Source organism: Haemorhous mexicanus, chromosome 2 (genome assembly GCF_027477595.1).
Source record: "Haemorhous mexicanus isolate bHaeMex1 chromosome 2, bHaeMex1.pri, whole genome shotgun sequence".
In the NCBI taxonomy this organism is placed as follows: domain Eukaryota; kingdom Metazoa; phylum Chordata; class Aves; order Passeriformes; family Fringillidae; genus Haemorhous; species Haemorhous mexicanus.
This window is the reverse complement of record NC_082342.1, coordinates 122,376,338-122,395,603: the sequence shown is the minus strand read 5'-3', so window position 1 is coordinate 122,395,603 and position 19,266 is coordinate 122,376,338. Positions and strand designations below refer to the sequence as shown.

Sequence of the window (19,266 nt, the reverse complement as noted above, 5' to 3'; positions counted from 1 at the left end):
AAGGGTCCAGAACGGCCCGCGTCGCGGCGCCACCCTGACATCCGGGGCGTTTGAGGGGGCGGGGCTTCTGCCGCGCGGACCAATCGAGTATCGCGGCGCGCGGGAGCTTGGCCTCGCTTCTTAAAGGGGCCGCAGCGTGGTTGAGGGCGGGGGAAGAAGAGGAAGAGGTGGGAGAAAGAGAGGAAGAGGAGGAGGCGGAAAAGGCGGAGGAGGCGTGGTGGGGCTGCCGGGCCGGGCCATGGGGCAGTGCCACGGGGGCTGAGCGGTGAGCGGGGGCACGCGGGTTTTGGGGAGGGGGTCCCAGGGACGGTCCCTGGCGGATGTGGGCTGCCCCGAGGGGTCACTCACTGCGGGAGCCTGGGGGTCCTGGGGCGGGGGGCGCCTGCGGGAGCCTGGGGAGGGGTCTCAGGGGGTCTCTAAGGGGGTGTGCGGTCCCTGGGGCAGCTCTCGGGGTGCTGCAGCCCGTCTCCTGCAGGACAGGTCGCGGCCATTCAACACGTGACACAAAAGATTTGCCTTTTATTTTCGCTCTTTGGGTGAGACCTCCGGGGGGAGGGAGGGCAGGGGCTGCGGGGCTCCTGCCGTGGGCTCCCCGGGGTGTCCCACGGCACAGGGAGCTGTGGCCGAGCCCCCCGAGGGAGGAGCAGGGTTTGGGTGGCTCCATCCCCCGCTCCGGGCTGTGGGGAGCCCTCAGGGGGTCCCGGGGAGGGGAGCCTGAGGCGGCAGGGGACCACCCTCCACACCCAGTCCCGGCCCTTTGGAGCTTCCCTTTCTCTTTGCTTTAATCCTCAAATAATTCCCTCTCTTCGTGCCCAGCAGCGCGGGTGGGGCTGAGCTCTGCGTTCGTTCTGTGGCCCCTCGCTGCTTGGGGTCGGTGCCTTCCCTGGGGCTCGGTACCCCGTTGTGGGGGGCTTTTGGTGCGGGCAGAGTGGCCGTGCTGCCCTGGGGCACTGCCCAGACGGATCAGGGATTGTCCATAAATCGGATTTGTCCCACAGCCGGGCGGTCGGGAGGTGGGATCCATCCCAGCCTGATCCCTCGGGGCTGGGGCACCTCTGTTCTGGGGCCTGCCAGGCTCCAGACGTGCCTGTCCCCGTGTTCCCGACCTGATGAGCCCCGGTTTTGCTGCTGATTGGGGCTTGTGCTGCCCTAACCCTGCAGCCGGGGGTGTGTGGAGTCATGGAATGGCTTGAGCTGAAGGGACCCGCAAGGATCATTGATGGGACCCCACCAAGCCCAGCCTGGGCATCCCTGGCAGCGCTGGCCAAAGGCTCCTGGAGCTCTGGCAGCCTCGGGGCCGTGCCCATTCCCTGGGCAGTGCCAGCACCCTCTGGGGAAGAACCTTTCACAATACCCAACCTATCCCTGCCCTGGCCCAGCTCCAGGCAGCGCTGCCCGTGCAGGGCCGGGTGCGGCGGGGCGAGCGCGGGCCGGGGGAGCCGGGGCTGTGCCGGAGGAGCTGCGGCTCCGGCGGGACTGACAGCGGTGGCCCGGCTGTGTCAGCGCTGCTCCGAGCACAGGGAATGGTCTGGATGGATGCCACGGGACAGAGTTCACGTGCCCTTCCTACCAGATCCCTCTGGAGGGCTGCAGGGAATGGCCCTGCCCTGCTCTGCCCTGCTCCCTGTTCTCTGTGAGTGTCGGGGTGCCCTTTCTTTGTCTGCCCATCCTGCAGCTGTGGGGTCACTCAGGGTGTGAGGGGCTGAGCTGTGTGTCTGTGGGGTCATAGGGGGTGTGAGGGGCTGAGCTGTGTGTCTGTGGGGTCACTCAGGGTGTGAGGGGCTGAGCTGTGTGTCTGTGGGGTCACAGGGGGTGTGAGGGGCTGAGCTGTGTGTCTGTGGGGTCACTCAGGGTGTGAGGGGCTGAGCTGTGTGTCTGTGGGGTCACTCAGGGTGTGAGGGGCTGAGCTGTGTGTCTGTGGGGTCACAGGGGGTGTGAGGGGCTGAGCTGTGTGTCTGTGGGGTCACTCAGGGTGTGAGGGGCTGAGCTGTGTGTCTGTGGGGTCACAGGGGGTGTGAGGGGCTGAGCTGTGTGTCTGTGGGGTCACAGGGGGTGTGAGGGGCTGAGCTGTGTGTCTGTAGGGTTACTCAGGGTGTGAGGGTCTGAGCTGTGTGTCTGTGGGGTCACAGGGGGTGTGAGGGGCTGAGCTGTGTGTCTGTGGGGTCACTCAGGGTGTGAGGGGCTGAGCTGTGTGTCTGTGGGGTCACTCAGGGTGTGAGGGGCTGAGCTGTGTGTCTGTGGGGTCACAGGGGGTGTGAGGGGCTGAGCTGTGTGTCTGTGGGGTCACAGGGGGTGTGAGGGGCTGAGCTGTGTGTCTGTGGGGTCACAGGGGGTGTGAGGGGCTGAGCTGTGTGTCTGTGGGGTCACAGGGGGTGTGAGGGGCTGAGCTGTGTGTCTGTGGGGTCACTCAGGGTGTGAGGGGCTGAGCTGTGTGTCTGTGGGGTCACAGGGGGTGTGGGGGGCTGAGCTGTGTGTCTGTGGGGTCACAGGGGGTGTGAGGGGCTGAGCTGTGTGTCTGTAGGGTTACTCAGGGTGTGAGGGTCTGAGCTGTGTGTCTGTGGGGTCACAGGGGGTGTGAGGGGCTGAGCTGTGTGTCTGTGGGGTCACTCAGGGTGTGAGGGGCTGAGCTGTGTGTCTGTGGGGTCACTCAGGGTGTGAGGGGCTGAGCTGTGTGTCTGTGGGGTCACAGGGGGTGTGAGGGGCTGAGCTGTGTGTCTGTGGGGTCACTCAGGGTGTGAGGGTCTGAGCTGTGTGTCTGTGGGGTCACTCAGGGTGTGAGGGGCTGAGCTGTGTGTCTGTGGGGTCACAGGGGGTGTGAGGGTCTGAGCTGTGTGTCTGTGGGGTCACACAGGGTGTGAGGGGCTGAGCCTTGTGTCTGTGGGGTCACTCAGGGTGTGAGGGGCTGAGCTGTGTGTCTGTGGGGTCACAGGGGGTGTGAGGGGCTGAGCTGTGTGTCTGTGGGGTCACTCAGGGTGTGAGGGGCTGAGCTGTGTGTCTGTGGGGTCACAGGGGGTGTGAGGGGCTGAGCTGTGTGTCTGTGGGGTCACAGGGGGTGTGAGGGGCTGAGCTGTGTGTCTGTGGGGTCACTCAGGGTGTGAGGGGCTGAGCCGTGTGTCTATGGGGTCACAGGGGGTGTGAGGGTCTGAGCTGTGTGTCTGTGGGGTCACAGGGGGTGTGAGGGGCTGAGCTGTGTGTCTGTGGGGTCGCTCAGGGTGTGAGGGGCTGAGCTGTGTGTCTGTGGGGTCACAGGGGGTGTGAGGGGCTGAGCTGTGTGTCTGTGGGGTCACAGGGGGTGTGAGGGGCTGAGCTGTGTGTCTGTGGGGTCACTCAGGGTGTGAGGGGCTGAGCTGTGTGTCTGTGGGGTCACAGGGGGTGTGAGGGGCTGAGCTGTGTGTCTGTGGGGTCAGTCAGGGTGTGAGGGGCTGAGCTGTGTGTCTGTGGGGTCACTCAGGGTGTGAGGGGCTGAGCTGTGTGTCTGTGGGGTCAGTCAGGGTGTGAGGGGCTGAGCTGTGTGTCTGTGGGGTCACTCAGGGTGTGAGGGGCTGAGCTGTGTGTCTGTGGGGTCACAGGGGGTGTGAGGGTCTGAGCTGTGTGTCTGTGGGGTCACTCAGGGTGTGAGGGGCTGGGCTGTGTGTCTGTGGGGTCACTCAGGGTGTGAGGGTCTGAGCTGTGTGTCTGTGGGGTCACAGGGGGTGTGAGGGGCTGAGCTGTGTGTCTGTGGGGTCACTCAGGGTGTGAGGGGCTGAGCTGTGTGTCTGTGGGGTCACTCAGGGTGTGAGGGTCTGAGCCGTGTGGGGTCCCTGCCCAGGGCTGTGTGGGGCTGGACAGAATCCCAGAGTTTCAAAAAGCCCCCCAGGGTCATCGAGCCCAGCCTGTGACTGATGCCCACCTTGCCACCCTGCCTAGGGCAGGACGGAGCCCCCCAGCCGACGTTTGTTTGTTTATTTCCAGGTTTCCAAGATGCTGCAGGTCCCGCTGCCGCTGGATCGGGACGGGATCCTGTTCCGGCTGCGCTTCACCACGCTGGCCCTCGGGACTGTGTTCTGCCCCCTCTTTGGGTTCCTCTTCTGTGTCATCTGGTCTCTGCTCTTCAACTTCCGTGAGACGACTGCGACCCACTGTGGGGTGAGAGACTCCTGGGAGAAAGCCATGGTCCTGGGGGTGGCAGAGCTCCTGTGTCCTCCTGGGCTCCTCTGTCTCCTCTCCTGCCTCCTCTCCCTCCTTCTGGGCTACCTTCACCTCTTGGGCTCCTATCCACCTTCTGGATTCCTCTCTTCTCCTCTGGGCTCCTCTCTTGGGCTTTCCCACCAAAGTGTTCCAGAATCCAGAACAAGCTGCGTTGTTTCCATGTCCGTGTGATGCCTCAGGGCCGGCAGCAGCAGGTTTGGCTTTGTGCTGGGACTGAAGGCAGCACAGACTGCTGGTGCTGGTGTCTGGACTGGGCATCCTGGGGGTTATTGCAGTGAGGAATAGAGGTGGGGAAGCTGAAGGGAAGTACATTGTCCTGGGGAGAGCTTGGTCCAGAGCTGCCACCTGCAGGTCTGCTGGAGTTAGAGGAGCCACAGGTGTCTGGGGAGGGAGGGCCTGGAGCTCCGTGTGGGATGGGATTGGGCTCTGGGCTTTCAGGCTGCTGGATGAGCAGCTGGACATGAGCTGGGAATGGAGGGCAGGAGACATCTCACTCCAGCAGGAGAATTTTAGCAGGGTCTGGAGTGCCAGGAAAGAGGGAATGGCTTCCCACTGCCAGAGGGCAGGGCTGGATGGGATCTTGGGAATTGTTCCCTGGCAGGGTGGGCAGGCCCTGGCACAGGGTGCCCAGAACAGCTGGAGCTGCCCCTGGATCCCTGGCAGTGCCCAGGGCCAGGCTGGACACTGGGGCTGGGAGCAGCCTGGGACAGTGGGAGGTGTCTTTGGGCCTTAAGGTCCTTCCAACTGAAACCATTCTGGGATTCTATGGACAATCAGGAGTGTAAAAGCAGGAAACCTGAGCAGGTACCTGGGCAGAGCCCCTCAGCACCCCAGGGCTGCCCCAGCAGGGCTGTGGGATCCACGACCCCATGGGATGGACCGGAGCACTGCCACAATACATTCCCTGCTTTGGGGCTAGGAATTAGCTCAGTCAGAATTACAAAAAGGACAGTTTCAGTGTCTGGAAGAGCTGACTGCTGTGCCGTGTGCCTGTCCCCACAGGTGCCCAACTACCTGCCGTCCATCAGCGCGGCCATTGGGGGCGAGACCCCGCAGCGCTACGTGTGGCGCCTGTGCATCGGCCTGCACTCGGCCCCGCGCGTCCTCGTGGCCGTGGCCTACTGGAACCACTACCAGAGCTGCCACTGCCCCCACCCCCGCTACCTGCGCCTGTGCCACGTCACCCTGCTGCTCAACCTGCTCGAGAACTTCGCCCTCCTCATCCTCACCTACGTGTCCTCCACCGAAAACTATGGTAGGTGTCACCCCCCGCCCAGGCCCTGCCCTGCTGCGCCCTGCCTTGGGCCGCTGCTTTGCAATGAGGCAGTTAGGGGAGAAAAAACAGTTAAAAGCCCCCAGAGATTCCACTGAAGTTAGTAGTTATAGAGGAATTAAGTGTGCATAGCATGCAAATAGCCCTGCTCTTCCCACAGTTCTTGGTTGCTGATGCTTGGTTGAAGCCTTGGGTTCCGGTTGGGGAGGAAGCCTGGACCAGGCCTTGGCACCTGGTTCCACCCGTGTGCCCCGGCCTGATCCAGGGCTGAGGGCAGGTGGGTGAGGTGGGTCAGACCCTCCATCCCCACAGCAGGGCTGGGCTCTGAGCTGGCTCTGCTCCAGCTGCCTTCACATACCCTCCCCAGGAATTTCTGGGCAAAATTCCATAGAGTCACAGAATGCCAGACTGGTTTGCATTGGGAAGGGACCTCAGAGCCCACCCAGGGCCACCCCTGCCATGGCAGGGACACCTCCCACTGTCCCAGGCTGCTCCCAGCCCCAGTGTCCAGCCTGGCCTTGGGCACTGCCAGGGATCCAGGGGCAGCCCCAGCTGCTCTGGGCACCCTGGACCAGCCCCTGCCCACCCTGCCAGGGAACAATTCCTCATTGCCAAGATCCCACCCAGCCCTGCCCTCAGGCACTGGGAGCCATTCCCTGTGCCCTGTCCCTCCATCCTTGTCCCCAGTCCCTCTGCAGCTCTCCTGGAGCCCCTTCAGGCCCTGGCAGGGGCTCTGAGCTCTCCCTGGAGCTTCTCCTGTGCAGATGAGCAACCCCAGCTCTCCCAGCCTGGCTCCAGAGCAGAGGGGCTCCAGCCCTCTAATAGCTCTTGGAAACAGAATCAGAGTTGTTCAGGTTAAATCCATGTGTCCAGAACCTGGCCACGACAGGCTGGGAAATTCTCTTCCCCCACATGGTCTCATCTCAGAGGAACATAAGTGCCAGTGCTGGTCTGCAGATGCTGTTTCATGCTAGAATCTGGAGGAGGCAGCAGGGGTTAGCTGGAGAGCACTGAAATGCAGGAGCCAGCAAGGTGGTGCTGTCACAGTGGGAACACACCCTGTGCTGGCCTGTATCAGCAGGACAATAATGTGTTGGCTTTCCCTGCACAGCAGGATGGTGATGATGGGTAGTGTGTCCAGCTGTGGGCTGTAGAGGGACTTTGAACAAAGAATGGAGTGCCAGGACAATGGGAATGGCTCCCAGTGCCAGAGGGCGGGGCTGGGTGGGATCTTGGCAATGAGGAATTCCTCCCTGGCAGGGTGGGCAGGCCCTGGCCCAGGGTGCCCAGAGCAGCTGGGGCTGCCCCTGGATCCCTGGCAGTGCCCAAGGCCAGGCTGGACACTGGGGCTGGAGCAGCCTGGCACAGTGGGAGGTGTCCCTGCCATGGCAGGGGTGGGATGAAAAGGTTTTTAAGGTTCCTCCCAACCCAAACTGTTGTGGGATTCAGGGCTGTGGTGCTTTGAGCAGAGTCCCAGGATCTCCCTCAGCCCTTGAGGCTGAGGATGGTCTGTGGCAGAGCCCAGAGACTGGGATGGCAGGGCAGGAACCTCCTGCTGATGGGAGGTCTGTCAGTGATGGAGAGAGACAGGGACACTGTCTTGGTGATCAGAATCCAATTTTATTGTGGGCTACAAACACTTATGCACTATTTCAGGGAGACTAGTAATGTGTACTACAATGATTAGGTTAAAATCATATGCACAAACTTATGCATATAACAACATCTCTTGCTTGCAGAGTTTAATGGGATTTTCTTTTTCTGGTAAACCTTAAACCTGTCTGATTTAATCTTCTTACAATCTAGGTCTAATTTCCAAAGTTCCATTTGCTTTTGCCAAGGCATCCTGTTATCAAATCTCTTATGTTAACCAGGTCCAAAGTCCATCATCTGTCTTGTGTCCCCCAACATTCCAACAGAGGTCTGTGTTCTGGGGCCTGTTCCTGTCCAGCTCACCTTCCTTGTCTCCCCTGCCAGCCTTCCCTGTCCCCAAGGCAAGGTGTCCTCTCATGGCAGGGTCTGCAGCCTGACCTGCCCCAGGGGCTTCTCCAGCTTGTCTGGGCCAGGGCCCTGCCCTTGGAAATCCAGGTGCTGCTTTGAGGTTTGGCCAGCTGGGCCAGCCTGGCCTGGCCCGGTGCAGAGCCCTGGCTGACCCACTTCCTGGGATCCTCACCCCAAACTAATCCCTGGCTCTGGGGAAAGTTTCAGCTCTGAGCTGCTGTGCTCAGGTTAATCATCCCTGCGGGACACCCCGGTCTGACCTCTCCCACCTGCTGGCACCTCACCCCTCGCGTGCTTCCCTTCCCCTGGCATGGAGAGGGCAGACAGGGATGGTCATTCCTGGTGTTCGGGTGGTTGGGAATCCAGCCTGAGGTTCAGCTTCTGGAGAAGGGGCTGGGAAGTTCTTTTCAGAGCAGCACTTAAGAAAATCTTTCACCTGAAGGTGCAGGGATTGTGTGGGGTTTGGGGCCCTGGGAGCAGCTCTGCCTTAGCCTTGCTCCAGCTGCTTTCCCAGCCAGTTCCTGTACCTGGGCTAGTCCAGGTACACACAAGGCAACCTCAGTGCTGCAGATGAGGCTGCTGCTAATGGGCAGGTAGGTAATACAGGGGGCCAGAAGATGGACTTTTCTGGATTTTGGACTGACTCACTCTGCAGCCCCCCTTCCCCATGCCTCAGTTTCCCCATCTCTAGAAAAACAGTGGCAATGCTGAGCTGCACCCAAGGGTCCCTGAGTTTACAGCCATGTGAAGCCATGGTCCCAGAGCACAAAAGCACCCTCCTGGCACTTTGGGATAAGTCTTCCAGGCACTTTTGTATCCTTCCAGGCACTTTTATCCCCTTCTAGGGGGCTCCTGAGGCAGCATGAACAGGTTATGGAACCATGCTGTGCCTGTCTCCTGCCAAGACCCCACCAGAATACCAGCATCACTATCATCTGCTGGAGCTCCCAGCAGAGCACAAAGTCCTCCCAAATCCTGCCCCACATTCCCCTTGTGCTCCTGGCTTGGATTGAACAGCAAACCTGTTGTTTGTCAACCCAGCAATCCACGAAAATGCCTTCATCGTGTTCATCACGTCGGCCCTGGGCCACATGCTGCTCACCTGCATCCTCTGGAGAATGACTAAGAAACACACAGTAAGTCCTGAGGTACAGACACTTTCCTTTCTTTTCTCTGTGCTGGGAGCTGGCAGGGGGCTCTGGGCTGGCACTGGAGGGCTTTGGCTGTCCTTGCTTGTGAAATAACCCTGAGCAGGTGCTAGAGGAGCCAACAGCAGCAGGTGAAATGGAAGAACTCACCAAAATCCATTTACCAAACCAAAATGTGAAGGAAGCTTTTCATTTCCTATTTTCTGGTTTTATCATAGAACCACAGATTGGTTTGGGTGGGAAGGGACCTTAAAGCCCACCCAGTGCCACTCCTGCCATGGCAGGGACACCTCCCACTGTCCCAGGCTGCTCCAGCCCCAGTGTCCAGCCTGGCCTTGGGCACTGCCAGGGATCCAGGGGCAGCCCCAGCTGCTCTGGGCACCTGTGCCAGGGCCTGCCCATTCTCCTAAGGAAGGATTTCCTCCCTAGAATCTGATTAAGTTTTCATTGAGAAATCATATTGGAAACCACTTAGCATCCCTGTGGATTGGGATTGCTCATCACTTCTCCATGCCTGTTTCTAAGCTGAAGTTGGCTTCCCTGTGCTGGGAATTGCTGGTCCTGCAAGCTGGGAGCAGTGGGCAGCAGGAGTTGTTCTGCCTTTGCTCCAGAATGACCGTGAGCTGGCTGGCTCTGGCTCCTTTTCTGGGGAAGGGTCAGGGGGTGCAGGGGCTGCTTGTGGGGTCAGCAGGTCCAGTGCAGGATTCAGCCAGGGGCTCCTGGCCCCATTGCAGCTTCTATGCTGGTTTGTGGTGTGAGTCCTGGACCACAGGCAGGACATCCAGGTTTGCCCTGGACTGTGGGCACTGGCAGCCACGGGCAGGGCAGGACATGCAGGTTTGAGGCTGTGAGGTCCTGTTTCTGTGCCCACGTGGCTCCTGCACACTTGCCTTCACCTGTGGATCTGGACTGCCTGGATCTCTGTCCTTTCCCCCGGGGATACTTCTCCCCAGCTGATCCTAGTCCAGCCTTTGTGGTCCCAGTGTTAAATGGGGAGGGGTCTGGGGGCGGTGTTGCCCCAGAAAGGTGACAGTTTGCAGAGCAGAGCCCTTGGGAAGTGTGTGCCTGTGGCCCAGACTGGCAGGCTGCTGAGGGCCAGACAAGCCTCTCCCAAGGGACTGTGAGCAGGGCTGCAGGGTGGGTGCTGTGCCTGGGGTCCGTGTCCCAGCAGGATGAGTGCTGGGGGGCTGAGCTCTGCAGCCCCAGCAGGATGAGTGCTGGGGGGCCCAGCTCTGCAGTCCTGTCAGGATGAGTGCTGGGGGCCCAGCTCTGCAGTCCTGTCAGGATGAGTGCTGGGGGGCCCAGCTCTGCAGTCCTGTCAGGATGAGTGCTGGGGGGCCCAGCTCTGCAGTCCTGTCAGGATGAGTGCTGGGGGGCCCAGCTCTGCAGTCCTGTCAGGATGAGTGCTGGGGGGCCCAGCCCTGCAGTCCTGTCAGGATGAGTGCTGGGGGGCCCAGCCCTGCAGTCCTGTCAGGATGAGTGCTGGGGGGCCCAGCTCTGCAGTCCCAGCAGGATGAGTGCTGGGGGGCCCAGCTCTGCAGTCCTGTCAGGATGAGTGCTGGGGGGCCCAGCTCTGCAGTCCTGTCAGGATGAGTGCTGGGGGCCCAGCTCTGCAGCCCCAGCAGGATGAGTGCTGGGGGGCCCAGCTCTGCAGCCCCAGCAGGATGAGTGCTGGGGGGCCCAGCTCTGCAGCCCCAGCAGGATGAGTGCTGGGGGGCCCAGCTCTGCAGTCCTGTCAGGATGAGTGCTGGGGGGCTGAGCCCTGCAGTTCTGTCAGGATTAGTGCTGGGGGGGCCCAGCCCTGCAGTCCTGTCAGGATGAGTGCTGGGGGGCCCAGCTCTGCAGTCCTGTCAGGATGAGTGCTGGGGGGCCCAGCTCTGCAGTCCTGTCAGGATGAGTGCTGGGGGGCCCAGCTCTGCAGTCCCAGCAGGATGAGTGCTGGGGGCCCAGCCCTGCAGTCCCAGAGCAGCTCCTGCCCCGTCACCACTGCTTATCCTCCCCTTCCGCCAATTCACCGAGCCTGTCCCTGCTGCCTGACTCCAGAGACCTGGGAAAGAAGCTTCCAGCAGCTGTTTTGGCCGTAGGACTCCTTAGGAAGGCGACTTGTGGAGATGCTGAGAGTCTCCTTGCTCACTGGGAAGTGATCTGTTCTCTCTGCTGATATGGGAATAGCAGGAGCTCACAGTCATTCCCTGGCAGCTTTCCCACAGCTTCCTTTATTTCTGTCATATTGTTTTGGCTTGACTTTTTTCTGGGTGAGACCTCCAAGGCCCTGGATCTCCTCCCCTGCCACATCACCCACTGGGGCTGGTTCATCTCCCCTGCAACGGGCAGGGGTGAGGCATCCCAGATCCTGGGCTCAGCTTTAGGGCCCTCAAGGCAAGAGGGCCTTTGGGGGGCTGTAGCATGTCCAGGGAGGGGAATGGAGCTGGGGAAGGGGCTGAAGGAGCTCAGCCTGGAGAAAAGGAAGCTAAGCAGGGACGTTCTCTGCACAACTCCTGACAGGAGGGGCTAACTGGGGGTTTGGGCTCTGCTCGCAGGGAACAGGGACAGGACAGGAGGAATCAGCCTCAAACTGTACCAGGGGAGGTTCACATTGGATATTGGTAAAATCACTTCCTAGACAGGGCTGTCCAGCCCTGGCACAGCTTCCCAGGCCAAGGGAGTCCCATCCCTGGAGGTATTTCACAGCTGTGTGGATGTAACACTTGGGGACATGGATTAACGGTGGCCTTGGCAATGCTGGGGTGCAGTTGCACTCGATGGTGTCAGAGGGATTTTCCAGCCTCCTTGGTTTCTGTGACTTTACACATGGACTGAAGGAATCTGCACATCCGTGTGGGGAAGGACAGGGAACGTGGTGACTCCTTGGCTGAGCATGCCACCACCTGGCACAGTGCCACCACTCACTTCCTCCTCCCATCCTGGAACAACCCTGCTGGTAGAAGGGAGCTGCCCTCGGGGCTGCGTGGTCCCCCCAAAGCTGGGGGTTTCCCCGAGGAGACAGGAGCCCTCCAGGGCCAGCCCTGACCTGAGGCCACCGCGGGTGCAGTATCCCTGTGCCAGCTCCAATGTCCCTGCGCCAGCTCTGGTGTCCCCGCCCGCTTCATGCGCGGCCACAGGATGGAGCTGTCGCCCAGGGCACGAGGGTGATGGGTAAGGGAGGAGGAGGAGGAAGGCGCTGCAGGCTGACACAGCTCCCAGACCGGCTGTGTCGGGGTGAAGATGGCACAGTGCTTGTCACACCAGCAGGCGGCCCCTTTGGCTAAGGGACTCAGTCACTCTGCAGCTGCCGCGGCCCCGTGTCCGGTGATGCGCCTTGGGCTCGTGCCGCCAATTCTTCCCACGGGTCCTCTAGGCCGAGCGGGGTCTCCTCGGGCTTGTCCCACTCTGCCTGGATTCTTCGGACTCCAAGCCCTCTGCTCACGGCTGGTGGCCCTGGCAGGCTTGGCACAGCTCCTGTGACACCCGTGGTTTGCTTGGCTCGGCAGGGTGGGACACGGGAGGTGCCACTGCCATGTCCTTGCCACATCCAAGGGCTCGGGCAGTGCCAGTGAGCTGCCCAGCCACACTCGGGGGGCTCTTTTGGGCCAGGGCACAGCTGATCCCTCCGTGTGCATCACAGCATCTTGGGGACAGACTCTGGCTCGGTTGGTGTCCCTTGTGGAGCCTTTGTTCACATTTGCTGCCCCCAGCCCTGGAGCTGGCAACGGCAGGAGGGGACAGGCAAGGGATGGCTCTGGTCCTGCGGTGTTCTGTCCTCCCCTCCTCCCCAGCAGAGGGTCCTGACAGGGTTCAGGTTCTCCAGGGCCAAACCTGGGACCAGGACAAGCTCCGTGTGGGGAGCTGGAAGGAGGAAGGAACAGGGGGCTGTGCCTTCCCCACTGCACGGCTGGCACTGCTTTTAGTGCTGCTGGTGGGGGTTGAGCTCCCCAGGTCTGGCATTGTAGAAGAGACAGGAATTGGTCTTGCAAAAGCTTCTCATGTCCGGCAGGGCTCCTGTTGCAACGGGTGTTCTGTGAGGGCAGGAAGGTGCAGAGGAACTGGTTTGTAATGGGGAAGTACAGGCGGTTTCCAGTTTCGAGGTGGCAAATGGTGAGAGAAAGGAAAATAAAGCTCTGTGGGAGGGGAGAAAAGAGAAAGCAGGAGAGAGAAAAGGAGGGGAGGGGGCAAAGCAGAGGAGAGAGATTCTGTGGAAAAGGGAAATGGAGCCTGAGAGCCTTCAGCTGTGGCTGATCACTGCACCCTGTGCTTGGTGCTTGGCCGTGGTGTGGCAGTGCCCACCTGGGCTGGCAGCTCTGCTGTTCCTGGCTGGCTGCTTGCCCTTAAAACCCTCCTTCCCCCCAGCCTTGAGTTGCAGAGCTGGGCAGTGGGGCACAGCAGTTTCACTTCTTGTTTGCAAACATACTTTCCCCCCCCCAGCTCAGGGATGGTGGCCCCAGCAGACACCAGTGTGTGCATGTGGTGGCCACAGGGCTGGCTGGCTCAGGCCCATCAGGGGAGCCACGGAGATGCTCAGAGGGCTGGAGCTCTGGAGCCAGGCTGGGAGAGCTGGGGGTGCTCACCTGCACAGGAGAAGCTCCAGGGAGAGCTCAGAGCCCCTGGCAGGGCCTGAAGGGGCTCCAGGAGAGCTGCAGAGGGACTGGGGACAAGGATGGAGGGACAGGAGCCAGGGAATGGCTCCCAGTGCCAGAGGGCAGGGCTGGGTGGGATCTTGGCAATGAGGAATTGTTCCCTGGCAGGGTGGGCAGGGGCTGGGATGGAATTCCCAGAGCAGCTGGGGCTGCCCCTGGATCCCTGGCAGTGCCCAAGGCCAGGCTGGACACTGGGGCTGGAGCAGCCTGGCAAAGTGGGAGGTGTCCCTGCCATGGCAGGAGTGGCACTGGGTGGGCTGTGAGGTCACTTCTAGTCCATGCTGTGGCTAGTGCAGCTGTGTCCTGCTGTGCCCTTAGCCCCTGGGCTCTGTCCCACAATGTCCCACTCCCCTGGCATCTGCAGGGCACAAGGGCTGAGCCCAGCCCAGGCTGCAGCCAGTGCAAAGGCACGGGAGCCTCTGGGGCACAGCTCCCTGTGTCCCCTGGGCCAGCTGAGCCCCCGGAGCTGGAGCAGGGTGGCTGAGCTGTGTCCCTGCCCAGCAGGGCCGTGTGAGCAGCGGGGACCACAAGCACCTCGGTGACCACGCGTGGTTTCACCCCAGCTCCCCCCAGCGCCCCTGGGAGCTCTGCCGGAGCTCAGACAAGCCCTCTGTAATTAGCTGAGCTCCGTGTGGGGCCCTTTGGCTCCAGGCTCTCTGCACACACCCGGAAACCCTCCAGGGGAGCTGGGACTGGTGTGTGACACGCAGCCCTGCAGGTGCCACTTGTCCCTCAGAAAGGGATGGTGGCTCCCAGGCAGAACCAGTGCCTGGGAGGGCCCTGCAGAGTGAGCTGTTCCTGTTTGAGTTAAGATCACTGTCATCCCTGTCCCCATCAGGGACTGGGGGCTAGGCACAGTCCTTCTTCTCTCTGGAGGCAGTGGAAGAAGCAGGAGGTTCCTGTGCCTCCTTGCCAGTAGCTCTCAGCAGCCACCTCAGCCCTCAGAGCTACATTTGCAGGGGTTGGGGCTCCCCCAGCGTGGGGGAATGAGACTCCCTGTGCTTTCTGTGGGCTGGGAGCAGCATCCCAGAGTGTGCCCCCCGGGCTGGCTGGGCTAGGGGCAGCATCCCAGAGTGTGCCCCCCGGGCTGGCTGGGCTAGGGGCAGCATCCCAGAGTGTGCCCCCAGGGCTGGGAGCAGCATTCCAGGGTGTGCCCTGCCCTGGTCCCAGAGTGTGCCCCCAGGGCTGGGAGCAGCCACTCTCTCCTCCCCAAATTGTCCAGCCTCCTGCTCCTGACTCACCTTCCCCTGCTGGGGAATGTGCCTCAGCTCCGGCCCGCCAGCTGGGCACTAAATATAATTCCCCTGTGCTTTTCTGAGCCAGACACACATGCAGCCACGGAGGGCTGGGGTGGCTGTGTGACACTCCTTGCAGGGGCCACGGGTGCCCCAGTCTGAGTTGCCAGGAGGAAGTTGGCAGCCCCAGCTGTGCCAGCCCAGCAGCCACAGCCAAGCCACAGCCAGGGGAGCTTGGCACCAGCTCAGCTGGGAGCACCCTGTCCTTGGGATTTTCTTACCCCTTTTTCCTCACAGGCAGCCAGAGTTTCATGGCTTCTTGCCAGGGTGCTTGGAGCTCCCAGCTCCTCTCCAGGCCTCTGACCTGGGGGTTCTTGGTCCTGTCCAGGCTGAGCAATTCCAATTCTCCTAGTCTTTCCTCACAGCAGAGGTGCTCCATCCCTCTAATGTTGGTGCCCTCCTCTGGCTCCCTGGGTTGTCCCCAGGTGGGGGATCCCCACACAGCTGGGGCCATGGGAAGCAGGGACAGTGCCTGGCACTGCCTGAGCCCTGAGCAGGGCAGTGGGTCCAGCCCACACCAGCGAGGAGATGGGCAGCTCCTCCATCCAGCAGCTCCTGGAGCTCCCACCATGCTGCCCGAAGTGTGGGCTGGCCCTTTCCCTTCCTGCTGCAGCAGGGCAGGGTGGCACTCCAGCTCCCCCATCCCACGGGGGTCCCCCTGCTGTGCCTGGGCATCCTGCTCATGCTCCTGCAGGGACCTTCCCCAAGGTGCCACCTTCCAAGCCAGCTCTGCTCAGCACTGTGGCATGTCACCAGGTGCTGCCCTGTGATCCCCTGGCACCGGCTGAGCCAGCTGTGCCCTGGAATTAGGGATTAACACCTAATTGTCCGTGTGATAATCCCGGCCCAGACCGGGAGAGGGGGAGCTCAGAGGGCACCCAGCGGTGCAAGGTGGTGACCCGGGGTGGCTCCCACGGGGCCATCTCAGGGTCCTGCGGCAGGACCAGGGCGTGGAGCTGGATGAGCCGGGCTTTCTGTGCCTCGGTGCTGCCGGGAGCAGCGGGTCCCGGGAGGCCCCGGCGGGGCTGTGTGGGTGCGGCGGGGCCGCGCCGGGGCTCAGCGCAGCCGTTTGCCGTGGGAGCGCGGTGACAGCGCGGTGACAGCGGCTGTTCCGAGCCGCTTTTCCGGTGTGAAACTCGGCACCGCGCCCCGGCCCCGGCTCGGGGCTCTCTGCCGCTCCCGGTGCCGCCGCTGCTCCTCACGCCCCGCGCCCGGCTGGGCTGCTGCTGGCCAGGGGGACCGTCAGTCCCAGCAGGAAGGACCAGCCCAGCCCCCGTGGGCTGGGGTGGCGTCACCCGCGTGTCCCCGCACGGTGAAGTGCCCGTGAATCCGTCCTTCCTCTCTGGGTTTTCCTCCCTGGCCGAGCCCCTGGCACGCGTTACGGGGGTAATGGAAAGTGTGATGGGGCAATTTAAATTTTCCTTATTATCAGCACTCCCTCAGAATGGAATCTTTGTCTCACATGAAGCGTCAGGCGAGGGGGAAATTCCCCTCCCACCTGTAACAGCCAGGGCTGTCTGTGGTATCCCCAGCCCCTTCTGCTTCCCCCTTGCAGCCCCCCTGCTCCAGGGCTCCCCTGCACCCTCCTTGGGCTCCAGACATGGCTTGGGGTTCCTCTGCCCCCCAGGCTGTGGGATTCTTATCCATGACCCTCAGAGTGATAGGAGAAATAGAGGAAGGGAATTGGAGTCAGTACCTGCTGTGGCTGCCCCGGGGTCACTGCACCCCCAGCCCCCAGCTTTGGGGTGCTGGGCAGTGGGTTGGGATCCTATCACAGGGGACAGGCCTGGCCCCTAGGTTGTCACCAAGGCTGAGCTCTGGGGGCCAGAAGCAGTGAGCTGGGAGTATGGGGCCGCTGGCAGCATCCCCATGCTCTGTTCCTGCCCCATCAGAGGAGGTGCTGGGGGGCAGGATGGGGCCCCTCCAGTGCCAGGGCGGGCTGGGCGAGCTCTCCAGCGCAGCACCCGCCCCAGCTGCCGCCCTTCATGTGGTTTCCTCCTCCCTGCTGCTGTTGTGGGTGAGAGGGTGCAGCACCCAGTGAATTCCCTGTGCCCTGGAGCCACCTGCAGCCACCCAGGCCTGGGATTCTGCCTCTGGTAGAGCCTTGGCCCGTCCTTGAGGGATCCCCTGAGCACCCCAGCACCGGGGGCCCCATATTTGTTGGGACCCTGTGGCTCCCTCACACGCTGTATTTCCATGTAGGTGTGAGCCCTGTGCACCCCTGGCATCACCCAGCCCTGCCCAAGCCACCCCTGGGGCTGGCCTGGGGGGCTCTGCACAAGAAGCCAGGATGCAGAGACCCCCCTGGGGCTGTGCAGGGCAAGGGCAGAGCTTCCCTGGGATGGGCATGGCATGGCATGGCATGGCATGGCATGGCATGGCATGGCATGGCATGGCATGGCATGGCATGGCATGGCTGCTGTGTCATCAGCCAGCCCTTGGCCTCTTCCAGGAGCGCAAGTCGTACAAGTGGAAGCAGCTGCTCTTCTTCTTCACCTTCATCACGTTCGCGTTCGCCGTGTGCGTTTACTTCCACCACAACTGGTACTGCGGCCCTGGAGGTGAGGGGGCTGCTGGGGGGCATGTGGGGAAGGGGCTGGGTGGTCCCAGAATCACTGAATCACAGGATCCTTAAGGTTGGATGAGATCCCTGGGATCAGCAAGTCCCAGCTGTGCCCCATGCCCACCTTGTCCCCAGCCCAGAGCACCGAGTGCCACCTCCAGGCCTTCCTTGGACAATTCCAGGGATGGGCACTCCTAACTCCCTGGGCAGCTTCTTCCATGCCTGACCACCCCTTCTATGAAAAAATTCCTATGATGTCCAAGAATTCTTCCTGTTGTCTGACATCCTCCTACTGTGATGCTTTGCCTTCCAAATCCCAGCCTAGGGAAGCTCCAGGTGCCCAACCACACTTCTTCCCTGGTGGGGTCCAAGCCTCCCAGCCCCTGCTCTGCTGTCCCAGACAGGTGGCCCAGAGACACCCCCAGCTCCCGGGGCAGATGCAGCTGTGGGTCCCCCTCACCTGCTGAGTTTCCTCCCGCAGTGTACACTGTCTTCGCCTTCCTGGAGTACCTGGTTGTCCTCTCCAACATGGCCTTCCACATGACTGCCTTCTGGGACTTCGGCAACAAGGAGCTGGTGGTGAGCTCGCTGCTGGAGGACAAGCACTTCTAGCCAGCCCCGCTGCTGGGGGCTCCTCTTCCCTGTCCTGCCGGGGCTGGGTGTTTGCTGTGGAGCTGCTGCGAGGATCCTGCCCAGACCCCAGAGTGTCTGTCCCTCCTGCACCTGCAGCTCTGCTCCAGGGGAGCTGCAGTCTCTTCCCAGAGACCCCCTGCCCTGGCTCCCTCCAGCTCCAGGAGCACAGGACAGAGGAGGAACAGGGACCTGCTGCCTGTTGCTTTGGAGAATGCTCCAGGGAGAGCACAATGCTGCTCCCAGTATTGGGGCACAGGGGTCCAGCCCTGCCCTGTCCTTTCTTGGTCTGAGAGGTCTCACGGTTCCTCCTCCAGGCTGGAGGTCTTGGGGCAAGTCCTCAAAAAGGGCTGGTGGCCTTTTGGGCTGGCTTCAGGCACTGGTCTCGCACTGGGCTGGGGCAGGGTCCTGGCCCATGTGTGCCTGAGTGCCCAGGAGGGGAGCGGGAAGGTGCTGGGCCATGCAGGGACTGCCTGGAGCAGGGTGGGAGCACACAGGGCAGAGCAGGTGCTGGGAGCATCCACGTCTTGCCCCTGCCTTCCCCAGAAGCCCTCCCAGCTGAACACGCTGTTCCAGGGGTGCTGTGCCCGTTCCAACCCAGTTTGAGGAGGAAGGGTGAGTGTGCTGGTGCTGGAGGTCTTTGCCCCAGTGTCCCCATGGCTTCCCCTGTCACGTGGGGCTGGAGCTGGGAACTGCTGGGGTTCAGCAGTGCCCCCAGTGTGCAGCTCTGGCTGCCAGGGCACAGGGGACATGGCTGGATGGCAGATGGGGGCTGACAGTGTCCCCAAGCTCCTCCTGCAATGCTGCTGGAAGGGGCACCTGGAGCTGTCTTGATTTTGGGGAGGTCTGCCCTTGCCAGGGCTCGTCCCACACCACCCTTGGCCAGGAAGGACCAGTGTGGGTCCCTCCCTGCCCTTCACCTGAGCACAGCCACCACCAAGAGTCCTCTGGGATGTCCCAGTGCTCATCCCAGGGCTGGGCAGAGCCTCCTCCAGCGGGAGCTGTGGGGCCCTGGCAGAGCTGGGGCTGAGCTGGCTTCGAGCAGTCCTGCTGCACGTGTCCATCGTCAGTGTCCCCATCCATGGGCTCCATCCGTGTCCCTGCATGCGTGTGACACGCTGCCCCCGCGGCGCCTTGGCTTTGAGGTGGAAATAAAGCACTAAGTATTTTTGTGAGCTCTCGGCAGCCTCCGTAGCATTTCCACCTGGCCCAGCCTGGCATGGCCCTGACACAGCCCTGGGAACAGCCAGCAGGTCCAGACCAGCACCATGGGCAGGGTGGGGGCTGCAATGGGGTTCAGGACATGGACCCTGGGCACTGGGGCTGGAGTGTGGGATGTGGATCCTGGGTGTTGGAGCTGGGGTGCAAGATGTGACCCCTGGGTTCTGGGCTGTGGATCCCTGGAGGTGGGGCTCAGGATGCAGATCCCTGCAGGAGGTGGGTCGCTGGGGTGTGGAATGTGAATCCTGGGTGCTGGGGTGTGGGGTGTGGATTGCTGGGGTGTGGAATGTCAGTCCTGAGTGCTGGGGTGTGG

At 62.0% G+C, this 19,266-nt stretch overlaps 1 protein-coding gene across 3 annotated transcripts; it reads left to right on the top strand.

Moving 5' to 3' along the window:
* Window positions 1-170: 170 nt before the first annotated feature.
* PGAP2 (post-GPI attachment to proteins 2) lies at window positions 171-18,907 on the top strand. Of its 3 annotated transcripts, none has more exons than XM_059840242.1 (6): window positions 171-265; window positions 3,952-4,125; window positions 5,191-5,443; window positions 8,504-8,598; window positions 16,992-17,100; window positions 17,584-17,862. In XM_059840242.1, exons 2-6 carry the CDS (start codon window positions 3,961-3,963, stop codon window positions 17,712-17,714), a joined length of 753 nt encoding a protein of 250 aa, XP_059696225.1. In that variant the 5' UTR covers window positions 171-265; window positions 3,952-3,960; the 3' UTR covers window positions 17,715-17,862. The 3 variants fall into 3 exon arrangements, with proteins under 3 accessions (XP_059696225.1, XP_059696223.1, XP_059696222.1); XM_059840240.1 differs by having other exon boundaries at window positions 8,504-8,610; XM_059840239.1 differs by lacking the exon at window positions 8,504-8,598 and having other exon boundaries at window positions 17,584-18,907.
* Window positions 18,908-19,266: the final 359 nt, after the last annotated feature.

What these genes read in the sequence shown, in the direction of transcription:
- PGAP2 (XM_059840239.1), top strand. Translation starts at nt 3,961, where the DNA reads ATGCTGCAGGTCCCGCTGCCGCTGGATCGGGACGGGATCCTGTTCCGG. An exon ending in GTCCTCCACCGAAAACTATG is followed by an intron (nt 5,444 to 16,991) that starts GTAGGTGTCACC and finishes GGCCTCTTCCAG; the next exon opens with GAGCGCAAGTCGTACAAGTG. An exon ending in CTGGTACTGCGGCCCTGGAG is followed by an intron (nt 17,101 to 17,583) that starts GTGAGGGGGCTG and finishes TTCCTCCCGCAG; the next exon opens with TGTACACTGTCTTCGCCTTC.